The following is a 20747-nucleotide window of genomic DNA, read 5'->3' as shown; positions in this document are numbered from 1 at the left end:
TGCATTAAGTAAACTCTTTATTGCAGTGCCGTGATCTCTGTAAATTGATATTGTCTATGCAGCAGTCAGGAAGAGCCCATCAGGCAATTATAAATTTAGGGGCTTGTCTGGGGTCTGCGCTTCTGGGTGCCTGTCTGCTATTTGTCAGCTTTCCACTGGTACAGTGGAACTGAGGGTGAGCTTGGACAGTTGCTTATGTGTCTTGAACTGAGGGCCGTCTCTGATACGGTCTCTGCCAATGAGATGCAGTCAACCCTTTGTGCCTGGGCCTAATTGCAGTGAAGAAACAGTTCCTGGAAGATGTCTTTAAATTGGGCTGGTAAGCGTACAAAGCACTACCAACGTCCTCTTCCTTCTCCTGTTCTGGTTGGCCCCATTTGGGCCAACCTAGCTCTCCCTAGATTGTACAGAGAGTCTTGGTTTAGCGAGATTTCTCTCCAGTTGGATGGAGAGCAAGGGCTTTTTTGGAAAAACACTCTTCTGGTCTGTATTCTGGTTCTGAGAGGCTTCTTGTCTGTCTTTGTCTGTGTTTCCTTACATATATATCACTCTGGCTGGAATGGGAAATGTTAACGGGAGACTTTTGCCTATAGTTCTATGAAATGGAAAAGGATGATTTTTCTTTTGTAACATGTCTTGGCCCCCTCACCAAAGCCACTCAGAAAGAGGGAACCTAGAAACCCGGCAAGCTAACAAAAGGGTAAGAATTTCTTACCAGCCAGGCTTCTGGTCTCAGTCTCTCGGTCTCTCTCTCTCTATCTCTCTCTCTCTCTCTCTCTCTCTCTCTCTCTCTGTGTGTGTGTGTGTGTGTGTGTGTGCGCGCGCGCGCGCGCACATGCAAACTGGCAGAGTGAATGGTAAAAATCACTGTTTGTCTCCTTTGCAAGATTTTGATTAATGGGAAAAAAGATTTATGAGTCTAGTCTTAGGCTGTAATGAATCTGGTGTCTTTCTGTGTTGCTCTGTCATGGTGAAGGATACCATAGGATAGAACATAGGTATAGGACCCCTGCAAGCCTTCTGATCCAGCTGGCCCTGCAGATTGGTTAGTTAAAACTTTGTTGTGGGTTTCTGAGGCAAAAATGGGATGAGATTTCCCTCTTGTCTTCTTTTGTGTCCATGGAGCTTGACTTTGTGACCACGTGGGGATACTCTCTCTTGGTCTCTGCCATCTGGAGTTAGGAGTTTTGGGGTTCATGTGAGGCAGCTGATCTGAAAGGACTGAAAGTCTGAGAAAGGCCAGCATACTTTTTGGCCCCAGTGTATCCAGTCCTTCAGTGAGTTTTGTCTTAAGAGGTCCCATCCCTATGGGCCTTTTATTGGTTTTTTGCTATCTTAAGCCCATTCTTTCTGAGAAAGAATTATCAAGGATAATTCTGGGGAGTAAGGATGCTTCCTCTACTCCTTCTCTGGAAATACCTCTTGCTTATGTGGTAAAACCCTGGAAAATTACGATCTGAGTTTTAAAAAAAGTTTTTGGGTTGAGTTGCCATTGGAACTAAGTACACGATTGAAAGAAAAAAGATTTTAGAAATTTTGTATTCTAAACAATTGAAAAGAGGTTAAATAATAGTGTCATGACTAGCCTTGAGAATCCCCTTGTGCAGTTAGAAATGCTTTGCAAGCTCAAAAATGACTGTGCTAGGCTCCTTCTGGGAAGAGTAATGGTGACTGCCCAGCACTGTAGCTCAGTAGCTAAGGATTTTGCCTTTCATGGTGATGGCCTGGATTCAATACCTGGCTTAGGGATTGAAACCTTTCTGGTTTGACGTTTGTGAGACATTTTACCTCTTATTGACCCTTTTCCCTTCCATGGACAGCTTTCCATTTCCTGCTTTCTTTCTGTAGAGGGCATACAGGGCTTTGAGGCCTTTGTATGTGGATGATTAGCTGGGAAACTGAGACTCTAGAGAATGTGGCCAGACAGAAATGTGAGTTGTACCCAGTTTGCATCGCCAAACTTTCCTTTCTTTGTGCCACTTTGCCATTTATAAAACCACTTTTCATTTCTTTGGAAATACCTAGTGTGTCTGTGGTTAAGTCATGATCTTAGTTAAGGCTTACTGGGGAGCGGGGGGACGGAAGACTTAAAAGCCAAAGGTGTCATCTGTTTGTCCTGGCTGGAGTCTGGTAATAAGAGATTTAAAAGAGCTCTATGGTTAAAAGGTGAATTAAAAGCTGGTAGGTAAGCTATACATATATTTAAAAGGCCTTTATAAGCTTTTTTTGTCTTCTTGGATCTTGTTTTTTTGAGGAAGTTTTTTTTCTTTTTTTTCTCAGTCGACTGAATTGTTTCTCCATTTGCTTCTGTCTGTCCTCTTACTACCCTTGATGCCCACATGAGATGACCTAAGGCAGTTTCTGGCAGCCTGGGTCTCCTTGGGAAAAACAGAGGTACCGCGATTTTGGGAGAAACCTCTGTTTTCCTCATGGAACCGCAAGAATTTTAAGCAGAGCAATCCCTCTCAGAATCGAAGTTGATGCTCTGTTTTGTGTAGTGTTATCTGCCTTTTTTTTACTTTTGGAGACATCAGAAATTATTTGGCATTATGAGAGAACTTTTAGCCTTGGTGTGTAATAGGAGATATACTTTTAGGGTTGGCTAATGGCAGTTACGGAGGGGATATTCAGGTTTTTGCGTATTTAGATAAGAAAAGCATGCTTTTGACCACCTGGAAGGTATGGAAACATCCTACCTCCCACTGAGAAGTGAGACTCCTGTGGGAAGAATGGGCTTATTTACTTTGGGTTGTCCACCAGCCTTGGAAAAATGTCCTTACAGTGAAATTCACTATTTTGTCCTGTAGTGTTTCTGTCTTTTGGGGACCCAGGATATGGTGTAAAAATGGAATCCTTGATTTTTATCTAGATCTTTCCATGTGAGGCAGACATCACTGATAATTCACAAAACTTCAGTCCACCGGGTCTTGACTCATACATTACCTTCCAAATGCCCTTTTACACCTTTTTGCTGTCAATAGTTTCTCTCTTCTTTTGCTGTGTTCTCATAGAATCCTCTTCCTGTCTTCTTATTACATTGTATTGTAAGCAATTACAATTGCAGTACCATTACAATTGTTTTGTAATGCTCCATTTACTCTCCTAGTGAACTGGCTGCTTATTGATGGCAGGGACTGTGTGCTTTTCCCGCATTGTTAGTGATCCAGTGCCCCACACATGTAGTTTGTTGTTCAATAAATGTTCACTGAATACACCAAATAGACTGGTGAAAAAAGCATTGAGTTGGAAATTGTCTGGGTGCCAGATACATCAGTAACTGGGTAGTTGAGTGATGTTTGTTGTTTGGACCCTGTTTTCCTTATACATAAATTGTTCAAAGATGGCTTGTTTAAATACGTCTAGTGTGAATTCTAAATTTTATGTGAACCTGGGTTGAAATGACAGTTTACATATTCTTTTATAGTATAAATTATATGAGCATCCCTAAGAAGCCTGTCTCAACATATCATGCTGTCACTAAAACACGTAAAGAGTCAAGAAACAAATGAATAGGAAGGTCATTGGGATATAATATCCTCTTTTTTATTTTCTCTTTTCTAACTTATTTAGGGAGATAACTGAAACCATTCGGGGTGGTCTGAGTCCCAAGTATATATGCAAATATGCCTTTCAGTAGTAAACAATGTATGCTTTGTTTCAGTCTGTCAGCAGGAAAGCTAGTTTAATGAAACATAAATGTCAACTCCTGAGGTTGACACAATACTCAAAGTTTGAATTTATAAATTGCAGCATGTTTGTATTTAAGTTTTTAGAGTTTTATTTTCAGTATTAATAAAGCAAGACAAAATACTGTTAATTGGCACATTTTATTTCTTGGAGAATTGTTTAATTTTTCTTGGTAAGAATTTTTGTAACCTTCCAAGAAACTATTACAAAAATTGTAAGGATAATTCTTTTAGAGACTAAAGGCAGATAAGTTTTTCTTGCTCTTCATGGCCTTAGGTTAATAGATGTGGAAAGGTTGGAACCTAAGTTACCCAAATGTTTCACCCTTCTTGGGGCTTATGAGCTATTTTTTAAATGGCTTTCCTCAGTTCCAGTTATCAAGAAAATCAGTGCCTAGAGGCATTGAATCCAGACAGAAACCATCTCTTTGGTCAGTTACTGTTTTGAAGTGTTAATAAAACCATTAAGGCTACTTGAATCAATGACCCATATGGTTGTGTGTTTGAGACCTCAGCCATGATAGACTTGGTATTTTCATTGCATCTCTGCTCATTTGACCAGTTTTCTATTGTGAAATTTATGTTTAAGATTATGGATAAATTTATTTAAGCATTCTCCTTTAATTAAAAATTATGAAGAATATTCAGGATATTTGATTTTTGAAAATTTCAAAGTTCTGCTTTTGTATAAACTTACACAGTGACACTAAATTGGTTGGTAAGAAAGGTTATTGGAATGGTTTGTTTTTGAATTTTAAATGATTGTATTTCTTAATGAACTGAGTACTTTATACATTAGTACATTAATCCCTGGCATGTACACTGTAATTGTCAATTGCATAGTAATATCTTAAAAGTTGATTTTAAGTTCAACATTAATAATATATTAAATTTATAATACATATAATTCTCTAAAATGATTGCTATTTTGAAAGTATATTCTGAGGATTCGTTTTTAAATGTACATGAAAAGGAGCAATAGTGGTGAACTGTTTTTCACATAATTTAAAAATTCTCTCTCCAAAAGCTTGTGTAGATTCCTGTATTGGAATAAAAGTTACTTTTTTTTTTTCAGTAGCACATATTTAGTCACCTAAGAGCAGATACATTGTAGGATAGATCTGTTGACTTATATAGAAGAATATAATAATATATTTTTTTTAGCACAGTATTCAGGTGATGTTTTGAGAAATTATTTTCAGCCTCATTTAAGAAGACAGAAATGGCATAGTAAAGAGAGTGAGGTTACATTTTTGTATTGAACATTATTTTAGTCAAACATTAACAATGAGAATGTACCAACTATAGTATGATGTTTGCCTTTCTTAGGGTCAGTCTCTTTAATTTCTTCTTTGCTTTTATGTTTGATCAGTCTCTGAATTCTTCAACAATGTCTCTAAAGTGTATTTCTCTTCTGGGTACCGAAGATACCACTGTAATTTAAAGTTTCATAATTTCTTGTCTGGATTATTACAGAAAGCTAGTTGGTATTTCCTAATTCTAGTCAATGCAGCTCACTGATTTTTGCTTGTTTGTTGTTGCCTTAATATAATTTACATCTTTAAAGGTAAATCTGTCAGCAGTATCTCATCATGTTTGGTGATTTGGAGGAAGGGGAGAGTTGGGCAAGATGCCCTCTTCCCCAGTTTATACACTGCCTCATATGTATCTTCTAGGTCAGTCTTTCTGAAATACCATTTAACAGCTGTGACTAGTAGTTGTGACTGAGACATAATTTTTGCTGTTAAGGAGCAGAAATCACATACTCTTAATAAATTACTATATATGTTTGTGAGAGATTTTACTGAATTATTACCTTGAAGATTCTGTGTAATGCTGTCACTTCTTTCAAAGCTAGGCTGATGTTCACTTTGTCCACAAAACTTTCCATGACTACAAAATGGTCTCTTGCTTTTAAGTCTATAATCTCAAATAGACCAACCTTCTGGCATACTTACTAATGTATTTCTTGGTCTTGTTCTGCCCGAAAGAGTTCTTTGTAATGGCATTCATTGTATGGAGATTGTAGAACTTCTATCACAAACTACACAGAAAATAGGATAGTAAATTCAAATGATAGGAAATGTGAAAGAAAAGGTTTAAAAATGCAACCTTTGATGTTAGGTCAGTAGAAAAATGAACTGAACTTTAACCTAGTTGATAGAGTTTAAGACATTAAAATATCCACAAATAAAACCATAATTGAGTCAGGTTTGGTAGACATTTTAAAAACAGTTGGGTAACATGATACCTCTAGTTTTGTTCTTTTTATCCCTGTTTGCAGATGACATGATTCTATATCTAGAAAACCACATAGTCTGTGCCCAAAAGCTCCTTAATCTGACACACAACTTGAGCAAAGCTTTAGGACACAAAATCAATGTATAAAAATCAGTAGCATTCGTATACATCAACACCAAGTTGACAGCCAGGTCAAGAATGCAATCTGACTCACAATAGACACAAAAGAGTAAAATACCTAGGATTACAACTAACTAAGGAAGTGGAAGACCTGTATAACCGGAATTACAAAATACTGCTCAAAGAAATCAGAGATAACGTCAACAAATGGAAAAGCATTCCATGCTCATGGATAGAAAGAATTAATATTGTCCAAATGGCCATACTACCCAAAGCAGTGTACAGATTCAATGCTATTCCTATCAAAACTACCAGTGACATTCTTCACAGAATTAGAAAAAACTATTTTAATTCATATGAAACCAGAAAAGCTCGTATGGAACCAAAAAAGCTCAAATAGCCGAGGCAGTCCTAAGCAAAACAAAAAATCAAAGCTTCGACTTCACATTATACCACAAGACTACAGTAACCAAAACGTCATGGTAGTGGTACAAAAACAGACACGTAGACCAATGGAGCAGCATAGGAACTCAGAAATAATGCCCCACACCTACAACCATGTGATCTTTGATAACATCAATAGAAACAAGCAATGGGGAAAGATTTCCTGTTCAGTAAATTGTGCTGGGATAACTGCAAGCCATATACAGAAGGTTAAAGCTGGACCCCTTCCTTATACCATGTACAAAAATCAACTTAAAATGGATTAAAAACTTAAACCTAAAATAAAAAAACAGTAAAAACCCTGGAAGATAACCTAAGAAATACTATCCTGGACACAGGACCTGGGAAAGACTTCCTGACAAATATGCCAAAAACAATTACAACAATAACAAAAATTGGCAGATGGGACCTAATTATACTCTTTTAAAGAGCTTCTGCACAGTAAAAGAAACTATCAACAGAGTAAAAAGACAACCTGCAGAATGGGAGAAAATATTTGCAAACTGTGGATCTGGCAAAGGTGTAATATTCCGAATGTATAAGGCACTTAGACAAATTTGCAAGCAAAAACCAGACAACCCATTCAAAAAGTGGGCAAAGGACATGAACAGACACTTTTCAGAAAAAGTGGGCAAGGGACACTTTTCAAACGAAGACATTTATGTGGCCAACAAGCATATGAAAAAAAATGCTCAACATCACTAATCATTAGAGAAATGTAAATCAAAACCACAGTGAGACAGTGTCTCTCACACCAGTCAGAATGGCTGTTAATAAAAAGTCAAAATATCACAGATGCTGGTGAGGTTATGGAGATAAGGAATCACTTATGCACTGCTGGTGGGAATGTAATTTAGTTCAGCCATTGTGCAAAGCAGTTTGGCGACTTCTCAAATAACTTAAAACAGATTACCGTTTGACCCAGCAATCCCATTATTGGATTTACATTCAAAGGACTGTATATCAAATCATTCTACTGTAAACACGCATGCATGCGTATGTTCATTGCAGCACTGTTCACAGTAGCGAAGACATGGAATCAACCTAATGCCCATCAATGGTAGACTAGATAAAGAAAATGTGGTGTTAAATACATATATACCATGGAATACTATACAGCCTTTAAAAGAATGGGATCATGTCCATTGAAGCAACATGGATGGAGTTTGAGACCTTTATCCTGAGCAAACTTATGCAAAAAAACAGAAAACCAAATACTACATATTCTCATTTATAAGTGAGAGGTAAACACTGAGTTTACATTAACACAAAGAAGGGAACAACATACACTAGGGCCTACTTGAGGATGGAGGGTAGGAGGAGGGTGATGATTGAAAAACTACCTATCAGGTACTGTACTCATTACCTAGGTGATGAAATAATTTGTACCCCAAACCACTGTGACATGCAATTTACCATATAACAAACCTGCACATGTACCCGTGAACCTAAAATAAAAGTTAAATAAATAAATAAAATAGTCCTGTTTAAGAACCATTTTTAATTTCTTTTTTGAGAATTGTCCGGATACATTTTTTTTCTTTCTTAAATTAGGCAATTGATCTTTTACTAATTAATTTATAATCTCTATAATATCCAATAAGTAAATTTATCTCTTTGTGATGAGTTATACTTTTCCCCAGTTAATGTTTTTACATTGTTTATATTATAGTTTCTTCATGCAGAAATTTTATTTTATTTTTTCAACTTGTTTTGGTCTTCTTTATCATTTAGGAGACTGTTGTCTCTTTTTGAAAGTCTTTATTCTTGACCTCGTAAGAAAAATTTTGTCTTGTAGTAGTGATAATAACAATGACAATAAAAACAAATAGTACTAACATAACTTTGTACCAGGCACAGTTTCTAACCACAGCTTGATGAAGTAGATGGAATTTCTAACTCCATTTTATAGAAGGGGAACTAGACTTGCAGAATGTTTAATTAAATAACATGTCCAAAGTCATATAGCTAGTAGGTGATGGAGACCAGCTTATAACTGAGGCAGTTTGGGTTCAGAATCCATTTTCTTAAACCAATAGGCCATACTGTTTTTTCTTCTTAGATTTTTTAAACATTTTTAAGTGCTTTTTTGGTATATTAGGTTTGAGGTAGGAATTCAAAGTTGTTTTTGGAGTGCTTGGCTAGAGGAGGAGCCAGCAAAGGGGAGGGAAAGGATTGATCATCAATGTAGTAATAAAGCAAGGAACGTGGTATACCATGAAGTATACTACTGAGATTTAAGTTGAGGAAAAATAATTTGTCAAGATAGAATGATCTTCCTTTATGGTATATGTTTCAGTGTAATATGCTGAAGTAAAAGTCAGATGGATACTGTGTGGGAGATAGGAGAAAATGGAAACAGTGAGAACAAGTCTTGAAAAGTGGCTGTGAATATGAGGTTGAGAGAAGGCTGTCAAATGGGGAAATTGCTGTTATTCTTTAGAAAAAAATGAAAGAGACTTACAGGTGTTACACAATGCTGATAGGAAGGATTCAAAATAGAGAAGAGATTAAAGAAGATAGAGGAAGACTATTCAATGGCAGAAGTTCCTGAAAATCAAAGAGAGTGGGCTCTAAAGCATAGATACAGAGATTTGCTTTCTATAGAAGATGCTCTATTATTTCTGGGGTATAAGAAAAGGCAGATGTAGATACAAGTGACTTTGTGAGCTTATTGGTGGGAAGTGAGAGGGTTCCCATTTGATTGTATCTGTTTTTCCTGTAAAGTAGATAGATGTCCTCTACCGAGTGGAGAGTTAGACGTTTGAAGGGAGTTGGAGGGGTGAGGAGAGGAAAGAAGGTTCAAATTAGCCATCATGGAGAATATGGGAGGGATTGATGAGAGTAAACTAAGAGGATTGTTGGACATTAAGACTCATTCACTGGAAGTGGGTGGTAACAGCATGAGTTCAGTTTTCTTTATTAGTGACTTTCAGGCCAGTTCTGCCATCACATTTAGTACAGTTAATGGTTTATGATCACTACCACCTAGGATTAAAAACAGACATACTACTTTTAAAGCTTGTCAAGCTAATGTTTTTAGTGTGTTGAGTAAATTGGAGAAGGATGAAGATACCGCTTTGCACTTCATCCTGATATCCTTAATTTATGCAGAACATTTCTTGAGAATAGATTATAGATGTGTATGCCAATTCATTTTAAGTTTATATTAAACTATGTGATCTTGAATACCTAATTGCCAGAATTTAACAGTTGTCCCTCAGTATCCACAGGGAATTTGTCCCAGGACCACCCCATACCAAAATCTGAGGATGCTTAAGTCCCTTATATAAAATGACATAGTATTTGCATATAACCTATGCACTTCCTCCTGTATACTTGAAATCATCTCTAGATTACTTATAATACCTAATACAATGTAAATGCTATGTTGATAGTTATACTCTATTTTTAAATTTTATATTTTAAATTGTATTATTTTTTACTGTATTTTTTTCCTGTGTATTTTTGATCTGCAGTTGTGGAGCCTGCAGATATGGAGGGCTGAGAGTAATGCATTTTAATGGTAAACTCATTTTTCTTAAAATTTAATTTTCAAAATGTACAGAAAGTTTTCCAGCAATGTCCCCAAATCCAAATTCACTCATTATTAAACTTGTTTGTTTTTTTTACACAGGGTGTGATAGGTATACAACTGGTTGTTACCATGGTGATGGCCAGTGTCATGCAGAAGATTATACCTCACTATTCTCTTGCTCGATGGCTACTCTGTAATGGCAGGTAAGGCAAGGATAGGCTGATTTCACCTGGCACTTTCAATCTCTAGTTTACCAAACTGATTAACTTCCTAATTACTGTTTCTAAGAGTATAACAAAGGGAAATCATAAGAAAAATCTAGCTTTCTTATTTCTCTTAAAAAATTAATTTTTTTTTTTTTTTTCTTTTTCTGTGGAGACAAGACCTTGCTATGTTGCCCAGGCTATTCTTGAAGTCCTGGCCTCAAGCAATCCTCCCATCTCAGCTTCCCAGAGTTCTGGGATTGTCTCGCTATAGCTTCCTGATTACTCTTAGTTTGAGATATTAGTAGTTTATCTGTTTAGCACAAAGGTAATAGGGTCGTGGACAAGAATTCAGTCCTCTCACCCCTGCCTTTTTTTTTTTTTCTGTCTGTGGGCACTGAAAACACCACATATTTTTCTAATTACCTTAAAAAAAATTTGGTCAACAAGGGGGTAAGAAATTGTAAATCCAAGTGCTTAAATATTTTTAACATTGTTCGAAGAAAATACTTAAAGCGTATGTGTTCTGTTGGTGACCCAGTCCAGAATTTATTATAATACAGATGTTAGGAGGTCTCAGTTTTACTGCAAAGAATTTTAAACTGTTTAATTTAGCAAGGAGGGGATGAAGTTATGTTGTGGGATTTTAATTTTGTCTACTACACTATAAGCTCACAATCCCTACTCCTTCCACAAAGGAGCTAAGTCGACTTGCTGAAACATATACCTCCCACCCCCCAAAATATTAGATTTAAAAAGTGTAGGTATAGATACAGTGGGGCAAAATCAAGGAAAGTCTGCACACAGAAAAACATGCCAAAATCCTGTGTAATTGTGAAAGGTAAGTGATAAATTTGGTACCATGACTATTTACTTCAATTATTCATTTCAGTTAAATAACCAAATTTTGTTACTGCTTTGTATGTCCATTTTCTTTTGGTTAGGCCTATTGAAGTTAGAGAAACAATGGATACCTGTCCTAGTAATGATTTATTTTCTGTTTTAAATTATTTATATTCTTCTCTATGCTTTCTGCTTTTTCCATATTGATGTTTAATGTTGAAAAATATTATTCAGACTGCTTTAAAATTTGTTTGGAGCAATGTGATACACAGGTGTGTGTATGTATAATGAATGTGTGAGAGCTGTTGACAAATGCACATTTTTAGGAGCAAAATAAATAATGACTAAAGTTTTGGTAAAGTGTAAAATAAGTGAAAATCAATAATCTTTAACTATTTTTTTTTTACCGTGTAGGCTTAATATGCCTGTGCTATCTTGTTTACTGATTTCACTTATCTAAACCATTTTCGAAGACCAGGAAAAGATAAACATCAGCTGGGCAAATTATCATTAATTTGAAGTAAAAAGGGTCTCAGGAAACTACATAACATACATTAAGGTAGCTTATTTTCTCCTGAGAATTGTGTGTTTCTAAACTATGTTTATGATGTAATGTCACTTCCGTATCTCCTTTGTCTGTAAAGACCTTGACAATTTTGTCCCATTTTAGTGTATGTGCATTTTCATCTTGTTACATATTCTGCTTTCCATCTATTTCTATAAAATTTATGCTCACTAGTGAAAACTAAAGCCTGAGAGATCAAAAACCTGATTATCTTTATTAATATTGGAAGATTTATATTTAAAATCTTTTTCTGATAAGAGTGTTTCATAAGTATACGTAGATAATTTGAGGGTAAGCTCAGCCTTTAAAAAGCAACACGAAATTGGTTTTCTTTGTGATCTTGACTTGCTTTTGTAAATAGATTAACTTTTGTATTAATTAATGCTGCCTTTAATGCCATATCAGGGTCTAAGGATATCGAGAAAGTCTAGTAATGGTTACTTTTCTGCTACAGGTAGTTTCATTTCCTCTCAATTTTGTTTTGTTTTGTTTTTAAGATTATTTACCTTTTTTAATGTTAAATCCTGAAATTTTGAGGTCATGTTGTCATTTATCTCAATTGAATAAAAGTATTGATTTTATCCTTTTGGCATAATTATTGTTTTATGAGCCTTTTGTAATATATAATGATCCTGTTTTAATAGAAAAAAACCTAAAATTATAAATTGCCTATGTAAAAATATTACTGATCAGAAATGACAGTTTGCATTTTAAATCATATGATGCAGTTGGGTTGAGAAATCTGAGGGCATTCTTTAGGGTCCATAAATGCTTAAAGGAATTAAAGGAATTTAAGGAGAGGATCATGAATTTTTTTTTACAATGATGAATAGTGTAGGATGGCTTGGGAGTGACTATATTGAATAGGCTGGCTTGGGAGTGATTATATTGAATAGAACTATTTAAAAGAACTATTCAAGTAAATAGATGTGTTGATAACAGAGATTAATCATGAGTATGACAGAAGAAATTTGTTTCTGTATATATCGTGTTAATATTCATGTATTCCATTGGTATCCTAAATTGTAAATAAATGTTCTTTGTTTTTGGTTATGGCTTCTCTTTTGGTATCAAATAATCTGTCCCTGTCTCTCATTGACCAGCCAATCGTGGATCAAAAATATTCAGGAAAAAAATACAACTTTAAGTTTAAAAAAACACTATAAAAACTATTTATATAGCATCTACATTGTATTAGGTATTATAAGAAACCTACATATTATTTAATGTATAAAGGAGAATATGTAGTTTATATGCAAATAAAAACTTTCATTATATAAGGAGTTTTAGCATCTTTGGATTTTGGTATCCTGTAAGGAGTGTTGTGGGTATTGGATGGTCCCCCACCTACCCTCAATTTCCCTCAGATACCTGGGGACAGTTGTATGTTGACTTAATGAGTAAGCCATTTTCCTTGATGAAATAAGCAATTATACTTGATGGAATAAGCAGCTTTTACTTACAAATTAGCAGTTTGTTGATTTTTAATATTTAAAAAATTGACTTATTTTCTAGCTCTTGTTAAATAACACATATTGCTATTAGTATTTTTTTAGACTGTTCTTTTAAACTTTTTTAAGGAACTGTGTATAGTCTTTAGTCTGGTTTAACTCCATTAATATTACCCTTATAATTGTTTAAAACTTGATACTGATACAATTTTTTTAATATTTTGTTTCATTTAGATCTGTTCATTGAGCTAGGGAGATATGGTGATATGTTGCAACTTCCAAAATCTCAGTGTTATAAAATTAATGAAAGTTTCTCAGTTTCTTCAGACAGGAAGCAGGGTCAAATGGGGAATCAGAAAGGGATTGGGCAGCTCTCCAGGTAGGGCCTTCACAAAATGATGACTCAAGGGCTCAGCTATCCTCTGAGCTGTCCTTCTTCCCTTATGGCTCCTCTGTTTCCCCTGCTACCTTGGAGTCCCCTGCTAGATTGCTGTGCCAGTTGGTGAGTGAAGAGAGAGTAAGCTGTGGATCTTTCAGGATATTCTAAAGTGTCAAACTTAGAAGTAGATACATCATTTTTGCCCACATTACATAGGCTGGGGCCCTGTGACTAGTTCTGGCCAAAGTGCTGGGGAGGCTGGGAAATAATACTTACGATATAAAAAACAAGATTGGTGAGTACCTAGTTGCTTTCTGCCATAGGTGATATTATCTCCATTTTTACAAATGACAAAACAAGTTTCAAATGATTTACTCAGTTTCACACACTGATAAATGAAACTGAAAGTCTGATTCACAGTCTAGTATTTATGTGATTTATGGCTGCTCATCAGTTCCACATCTTGTCCTGGAACTGTCATACTTGAACAGAGTTTTAAATTTGGTCAGGGAGACAAATACAACTTTTTTACAATCACTGTGACTTTTGTTGGCAGTTTACAGAGTAATTTATTTAAATTATTTTCCTTTTCTATTTTGTTTTTTGAGCCATACTTTGTCTTTTAGAATATATCCTTCAGGTTATAAGTAGTATGCAGTTCACTTGCTATGTTCTTATGGATTCTTCACGATAACATAATCGGCTTTTATTTAAAGCAAATTAAAAGGCACATCAGCATTTGATTACCAGAAGCATGCTAAGTATTAAGTAGAGTTTAAGAACCTAATGCCCTCACACTATCTCTTTCTCTTTCCTTCCTAAAAGGGAATAAAAATCCTAAGAAGTTGCTTCTCTGTTGTGAACTGCTTTCCCTCATATAAGGAACACTTGTTCTAACAGTTGGTCATATCAGTTAAAGACGTTCTTATCATGTCCCACATACCACTGATTTGTAGCCAAAGTATTCACTACTTTGTATTGTAATAAAAGTTCCTTTTTGTTTTGAAGTTTGCTTGGCCCCTCTTTTCTTGGAGAGGTAAGTGTTAGGTTATATTCTTTGTACATTTGAATAGTGGGTTTTGCATGAGGAGTAGGATACTGCTTTTTCTCTGTGATAGCTTCCTTGCTGAACCTGCTTTCTGTTTTTTCTAATTGCTTAGTTCAAACCTCATGCATTTTTCTCTACCCTTTTATTGTCCTAAGTCTACTTTTGTCTGCTGTTTCCCTTCATATGTCCCTCACTGAAAATATATTATGGTCAGATTTATTCTGATTTTTGTCTCATCCCATATCGATTAAAGAGGGTGTTATATCACCTTCATATTCAATTGCTCAATTGCTCTAATTCTTTGTGCCTGTTCTTTATTGCCTGTTGCCTGATCCAGTAATCTGCAAGTTCCCTTTGGTGAGAGAAACCTACTATTCAAATGCACAGTAGGTGGGACCTATGACCTAAGGGAAAGGTTTAAACCTTCAGCTAGCACCCTTACGGAATGCCTGAGTCCTTGCTCTCCTCGCCTTAGCTTTTCTAACTTCCAGTTCCAGAATGTTCATGATATTCTATCAAAATTTCCAACAAGTGTATATAATGTGTATAACAAATAGTATTTTAGTTACTTATGCTGAAAGATTGTCTAGGTTTTAAGTGGTATTTGTTTTCGCTTAAGCCTCCCCGCCACTGGTCAAAATTATAGAGATTTAGAATGGAGACTAAAACTGTCATTAGTGACTGTTTTAGTAGGTTAGGGCTGCTATTACAAAGTACCATAGACTGGGTGGCTTATCAACAGCAGAAATGTATTTCTCAGTTCTGGAGGCTGAAAGTCTGAGGTCAGCATGCTAGTATGGTCAGGTTCTGGTAAGGACCCTGTCTCAGGTTGCAGACTGCTTACTTCTTGTATCATCACCTGGTGGAAAGAGAACAAGCTAGTTCTCTGACCTCCTTTTAAAAGGGCAGTAATCCTATTAATGAAGGCTCCACTCTCACGAACTAGTAACTCCTGAAAGTTCCCACCTCCAAATATCATCAAATTGGGGGTTAGATTTCAACACAAGAATTTGGGCGGTTGGGGACCATAAACATTCAGCAGTGACCTATGTTGTATATCATGAAATAGAGTTTTATATGATTATGTATTAAAGCTTATTTAGCTTGCGTTATTAAAACTGTGCTTTTCTGTGTTTGCTCACATTTAGGTTTCTATTTTAAATTTCTAAAAGTTTTATTTTTTCAAATTTCTAAAACACTATAAATGCTACTTAAATTTTAAAAATAAAGTCTAGGTCAGGACATTATTTTCTGCTACATATTTTTTCAGTGGTATTGAACTGTTGTAGTATAAGTTGTAGTTGTCTGATAATATTTTATATTAGAGGTTTATGTAAGAATGATCATTGAAAAATTATTTTAATTATTTAGTAGAGTACAATATCAGATTGGCTTTATTATCAGAGTCACTGCAGATAATCTGAGCATAAGTGAAAAAAGCCACCAAGTAGCCAAGGTAAAAGCTATGTACTGAAAAGTTGTATATTTAACTTAAATATGAGAGGCTTATTTATTTTAGAGACAGGATCTTGCTGTGTTGCTCAGGCTGGTTTCAGACTCCTAGGCTCAAGCAATCCTGCCTTAGCCTCCCAAAGTGCTGGGATTACAGGTGTGAGCCACCACACCCAACTGAGTTTTTAAGTGAGATTCTGTTAATACTTACTCTCTGTTTTCTAAGAAATATATATTTTTCCCGTTTCAAAAACAGTACATATCTATAATGTGGAAAAATATAGTAAACTGATAAGTAAAATTAAAAGGCAATGAACTATATTCCCATCATTCAAAGACAGTCGCTTTGTAAATTTTTTTGTATTTCTAATTGTTTCTGTTCATATTTTCCCCTCATGCTTGTGATATATTTTATGTCTAATTTTATATCATGTTCTTTGCTTAACATATTATCATAAAGCATTTTTCTCTAATTGTATTTTTGTGACCATTGACTTGCTGCATTCTAATGACTTTTATATCTGTATCTGTCTTCCAAGCCCATATTAGAAAGGCACGCATAGTGCAGCAGTTGCAAGCAGGCAGTCATTTTACTGAGATAGACATACCACCTAATAGCAAAGGAAAAGACTGGAAATTGAGACCAGAATACAAAGTGTAATAGTTGGGAACCATAGCATATGGAATCAAACTGTATATGCAGCACTGACTGCTAAAGAAAATTGTGAAACTGTACTTCTGGATTTTACTTGGAATCTATGATCACAGACCTTAGATGCTGCTTTATACTGCCTGACAGAGTTTGTATGCTGTACTTCTCAGACAACTTTTTCAACCTAAATCCTTTTTCTCCAAAACTTAAGCATCCCTACCTCAGCCTCACCCTAAGCTCTTGAAACCAGAGCCCATCACTCTCATCTGTATACTACCAAACCACAACTCTGGTTAAATGTGCAGCCCCTCTTCTTTATCTTTAAATTTGTAAAATATATTTTATCACCTGCTCCATTTCAGTTGGATTATTCCTGTTACCACACACACTTTTTTTTTAAAAAAAAGTTCTCCCATTTAAAGTAACAACAACAAATAAGTCACAGCCCTACCTCTCTCCTCCTTAAAAAACAAAGCCCCTCCGTATCCATTTCTTAGTTTTTGGCCATTCCTTTATTTCCCTTTGTAGCCAAATTTGTTCATATGTTGTCTACATAAACTTTACTTTTTCACTTTCTCAGTAACTAGTGTTACACTATCTTTTAGTTCCTTTTTAGTTGGTTTTATTAATCCCTATGTATTTAGATATCACAATTATATAATCACTTCAAATTATCTCTGAACTGCAGATTCTAATATGCAGTTGCCCTCTTGTCATTTTTACTTGATGTCTCATGGGTACTTAAAACTCAGTATTTTTAAGTTCGTGATTTCTTCCTGATCTCTTCCATATCAGAAAATGTACCATCATCTTCAAATCAGAAATGTAGATATTATCCTTTATTACTTACTTTTGTTTACTCTCTACCTTTAGTCCATCAGCAAGACCTGTTGATTCACTGCCCTTGTCTCCCTCTAATTCACAGAACAATGAAAGGAATCTTAAAATGTGAATCAAATTATTTATCTACATTGCTTTGAGACCATTATTTAGCATAAAATCTAAAGTCCATACTATGACCTATTAGCCTTTGCATGATCTGTTCCCGTCTTACCTCTTCAGCCCCCTCTTATGTTTCTCCTTGAAGCTCTTGCCTCACTGGCTTTTAGTTACTGCAACGTCTTATGTTCTTTCATGTCTCTGTGCTTTTGGACTTGGTGTTCTCTGCCTGGAATGCTCTTCCTCTGTTTTCTCATTCTTAAGGTTGCTGGTTAAATGTCTTAGAGAAGTTTTTCCTCACCTAATATCTAAGGCTGTCTCTCACATTTTCACCACTTGTTTCATTCTTTCATGTGGTATTAAAATTTATTTTTCACTATTTAATTGAATAGATTTTACCCCCCAACTGGAATATAACCATCAAAAAGGCAAGGGCTTTGGCTTTAATTGGTTGTGATTATATCTCCTCTGCCTAGCAGAGTATCTGAATACAGAAGGTTCTCCCTAAGTGACTGATAAATGAATGAATGGGTAGGTGAGTTACAGACTAGAAGTAACCCTAAAAGTATCACAAATCCTTAGATTCCAACTTTGAACAATAATTCTCACTAATAACGATAACCCTGAGTTATCCCATAGGAAATGTAATAAATTTAAGCCGTTTTAGAGAAAAGAGTTTACAAAATAAGATTTAACAAACATGAGTATATTTAAAAAGAAAATGTGTCTTAAGGCCGGGCACGGTGGCTCACACCTGTAATCCCAGCACTTTGGGAGGCCAAGGCAGGCAGATCACGAGGTCCGGAGATTGAGACCATCCTGGCTAATATGGTGAAACTCCATCTCTACTAAAAATACAAAAAAATTAGCCTGGCGTGGTGGCAGGCGCCTGCAGTCCCAGCCACTCAGGAGGCTGAGGCAGGAGAATGGCATGAACCTGGAAGGCGGAGCTTGTAGTGAGCCGAGATCGCACCACTATACTCCAGCATGGGCAACAGAGCGAGACTCTGTCTCAAAAAAAAAAAAAGTAGAGAATGTGTCTTAAAATATTTCATTACTATAGGGCTCTAAATAAAACCTAATTTTTCCTATACTGAGAGTTCTTTCAATAATTACTATTTCTCAAAGCTGAAGAACTGATTTTAATCTTTATACATGAGTTATTCTGGATCATGTTCTTTTATATGAATTATTTCTTGTAAGTATTCTTCTAAATGTTATGCACTCATCCTCATTATTTGTGGATTTTGTTTTGGGGTTTGCCTACTTGCTAAAATGTATTTGTAATTCCCAAATCGGTGCTTTTTATGGTCATTCATGGACATAGACTGTGATGAAAAATTTGAGTGGTCTATACGTGCATGCTCCTGGTTGAGGTCTAACAAGGCAACAGTCTGCCTTATTGTTTTGGCTGTCATACTGTAAACAAATCTCTTTTTTATGATCTGTTTAGGGCCACTTTTTTTTACAATTTTGCTTTTCATTGGTGATCTTGCTGTTTAAAATGACCCCCAAGCATAGTGCTGGTGGTAGTGTCTAGTATTCCTAAGCACAAGAAGGCTGCCTTACGGAAAAAAATTGCTGGAATGACGCACAGAACTAAAAAAAATGCTATAATTAATGATTACTGGTATTAGATAAGCTTTGCTCAGGGATGAATTATGCTTTTGGCTGCGAATTCAATGTTAGCGAATCAGTGATATATATTAAATAAGATATATTTAAACAGAAACACACATAAAACAAGCTTGGGTATTGATCAGTTTATGAAAATGTTATGACTGGAAGCTTACAGGAACCTAACCCTGTATTTGCCCTAGGAGCAATGGTTCAGTGTTCGCGGCGACTTTATAAAACATAACTACCGCGAATAATGAGAATCAATTCTGTAAGTTAAAATTCTGGACTTCACTATAAATTCAGGAAGTGCCTCCTTACCTGTTTATTGTAATTTAGGGACTTTTAGGTTGGGATATATATATATTTTTTATCTTAAATTCATTAAGCAAAAAACTGAATTCATTTTGGTTCAGTTATCCTTTTTGAACACTTACTATATGCCAATAACTGCTAGCTTTGAAGTACACAAAAAGCAAGAAAGCCATAAAATCTTTTCTCCAAGAATCTTTCACTTAGGGTAACATTCCATTTTAATTTTAATCCAACTTATCTGAAACCAACTGGGTATGCTACACTTGTATTCTGACAGTAATTACCTGGAATTAGTACAAATCCCACAGGTTAAAGGCCAAGTTCTCCATAAAACTGCCCCTACTTCAGATACCAGCTTCAAGTTTTCAGGGTACCCAGGCCACCTGCACTTCTGACTTATTACAAATCTGAGGTTACAAATCTGAGGATTCCCATGATCCCCTCAGGTCCAGTAATCTGCTAGAATGATTCATAGAACTTAGGAAACTGCTTTATCTATTATTACAGTTTTATTTAAAGGAAGCACATAGGGTAAGGTCTGGGAAAGAGCAGAGTTTCCATGCCCTTTCTTTCCCTCTGGAGTCTGAGGATATCACCCTCTGAGCATATCAATGTGTTAACCAACAGGAGGTTCCTCTGAGCTTTGATGTCCAGAGTTTTATTTGAGTTTTGTTATATAGGTACAATTTTAAGTAATTGATACAGAATTGATTTCAGTGATCCAACTCAATTTCCAGGACCCTCCCATCCCTGGAGGTCAAGTTCCTGAAAGTCCTGACCCTCTAGTCTTGTGCTTGGTGTTTCTGATAATCAGCTCCATCCTGCAGCTATCTGGGGCCCACCTTGACCTACCTCATTAGCATAACAGAGATACTTCTACCACTTTTGTGTTTATAAGGACTTTTAAAACTCTGTGTCAAGAACTGGGGACAAAGAGCAGATGTATTTTTTTTATTATACCACAAGAAGACTGCTTGTAAACACTAAGAGATAAATTAAGAGTTTGCCAAGTAGGGAAATAGGTGTTTACAAGGAGAGAAGAATATATGCAAAAAGCACCAAGGGATGAAAGAATTTGTGAGGAAGAAAATGTCGCTTTGCCAAGCCAGAAAGTGTCACCTTCAAATGAAAATGGTTGAAGGTGTAGGCTGGTCGCGGTGGCTCAAGCCTGTAATCCCAGCATTTTGGGAGGCTGAGACGGGCGGATCACGAGGTCAGAAGATCGAGACCATCCTGGCTAACACCGTGAAACCC

At 35.8% G+C, this 20747-nt stretch overlaps 1 protein-coding gene across 3 annotated transcripts in view; it reads left to right on the top strand.

Annotated features, from left to right (window-relative positions):
* Positions 1-20747, top strand: part of TMEM161B (transmembrane protein 161B) — a 73662-nt gene that overhangs the window by 17620 nt on the left and 35295 nt on the right. For all 3 annotated transcript variants that reach the window (XM_011944244.1, XM_011944245.1, XM_011944243.1), the window contains one exon: positions 10129-10232. In XM_011944244.1, coding sequence (XP_011799634.1) covers positions 10129-10232 — 104 coding nt within the window. The remainder of the gene's footprint in view (positions 1-10128; positions 10233-20747) is intronic.

Source organism: Colobus angolensis, unplaced genomic scaffold (assembly GCF_000951035.1).
Source record: "Colobus angolensis palliatus isolate OR3802 unplaced genomic scaffold, Cang.pa_1.0 Scaffold23, whole genome shotgun sequence".
Taxonomy (NCBI): Eukaryota; Metazoa; Chordata; class Mammalia; order Primates; family Cercopithecidae; genus Colobus; species Colobus angolensis.
This window is presented reverse-complemented; position numbering and strand designations above follow the sequence as displayed.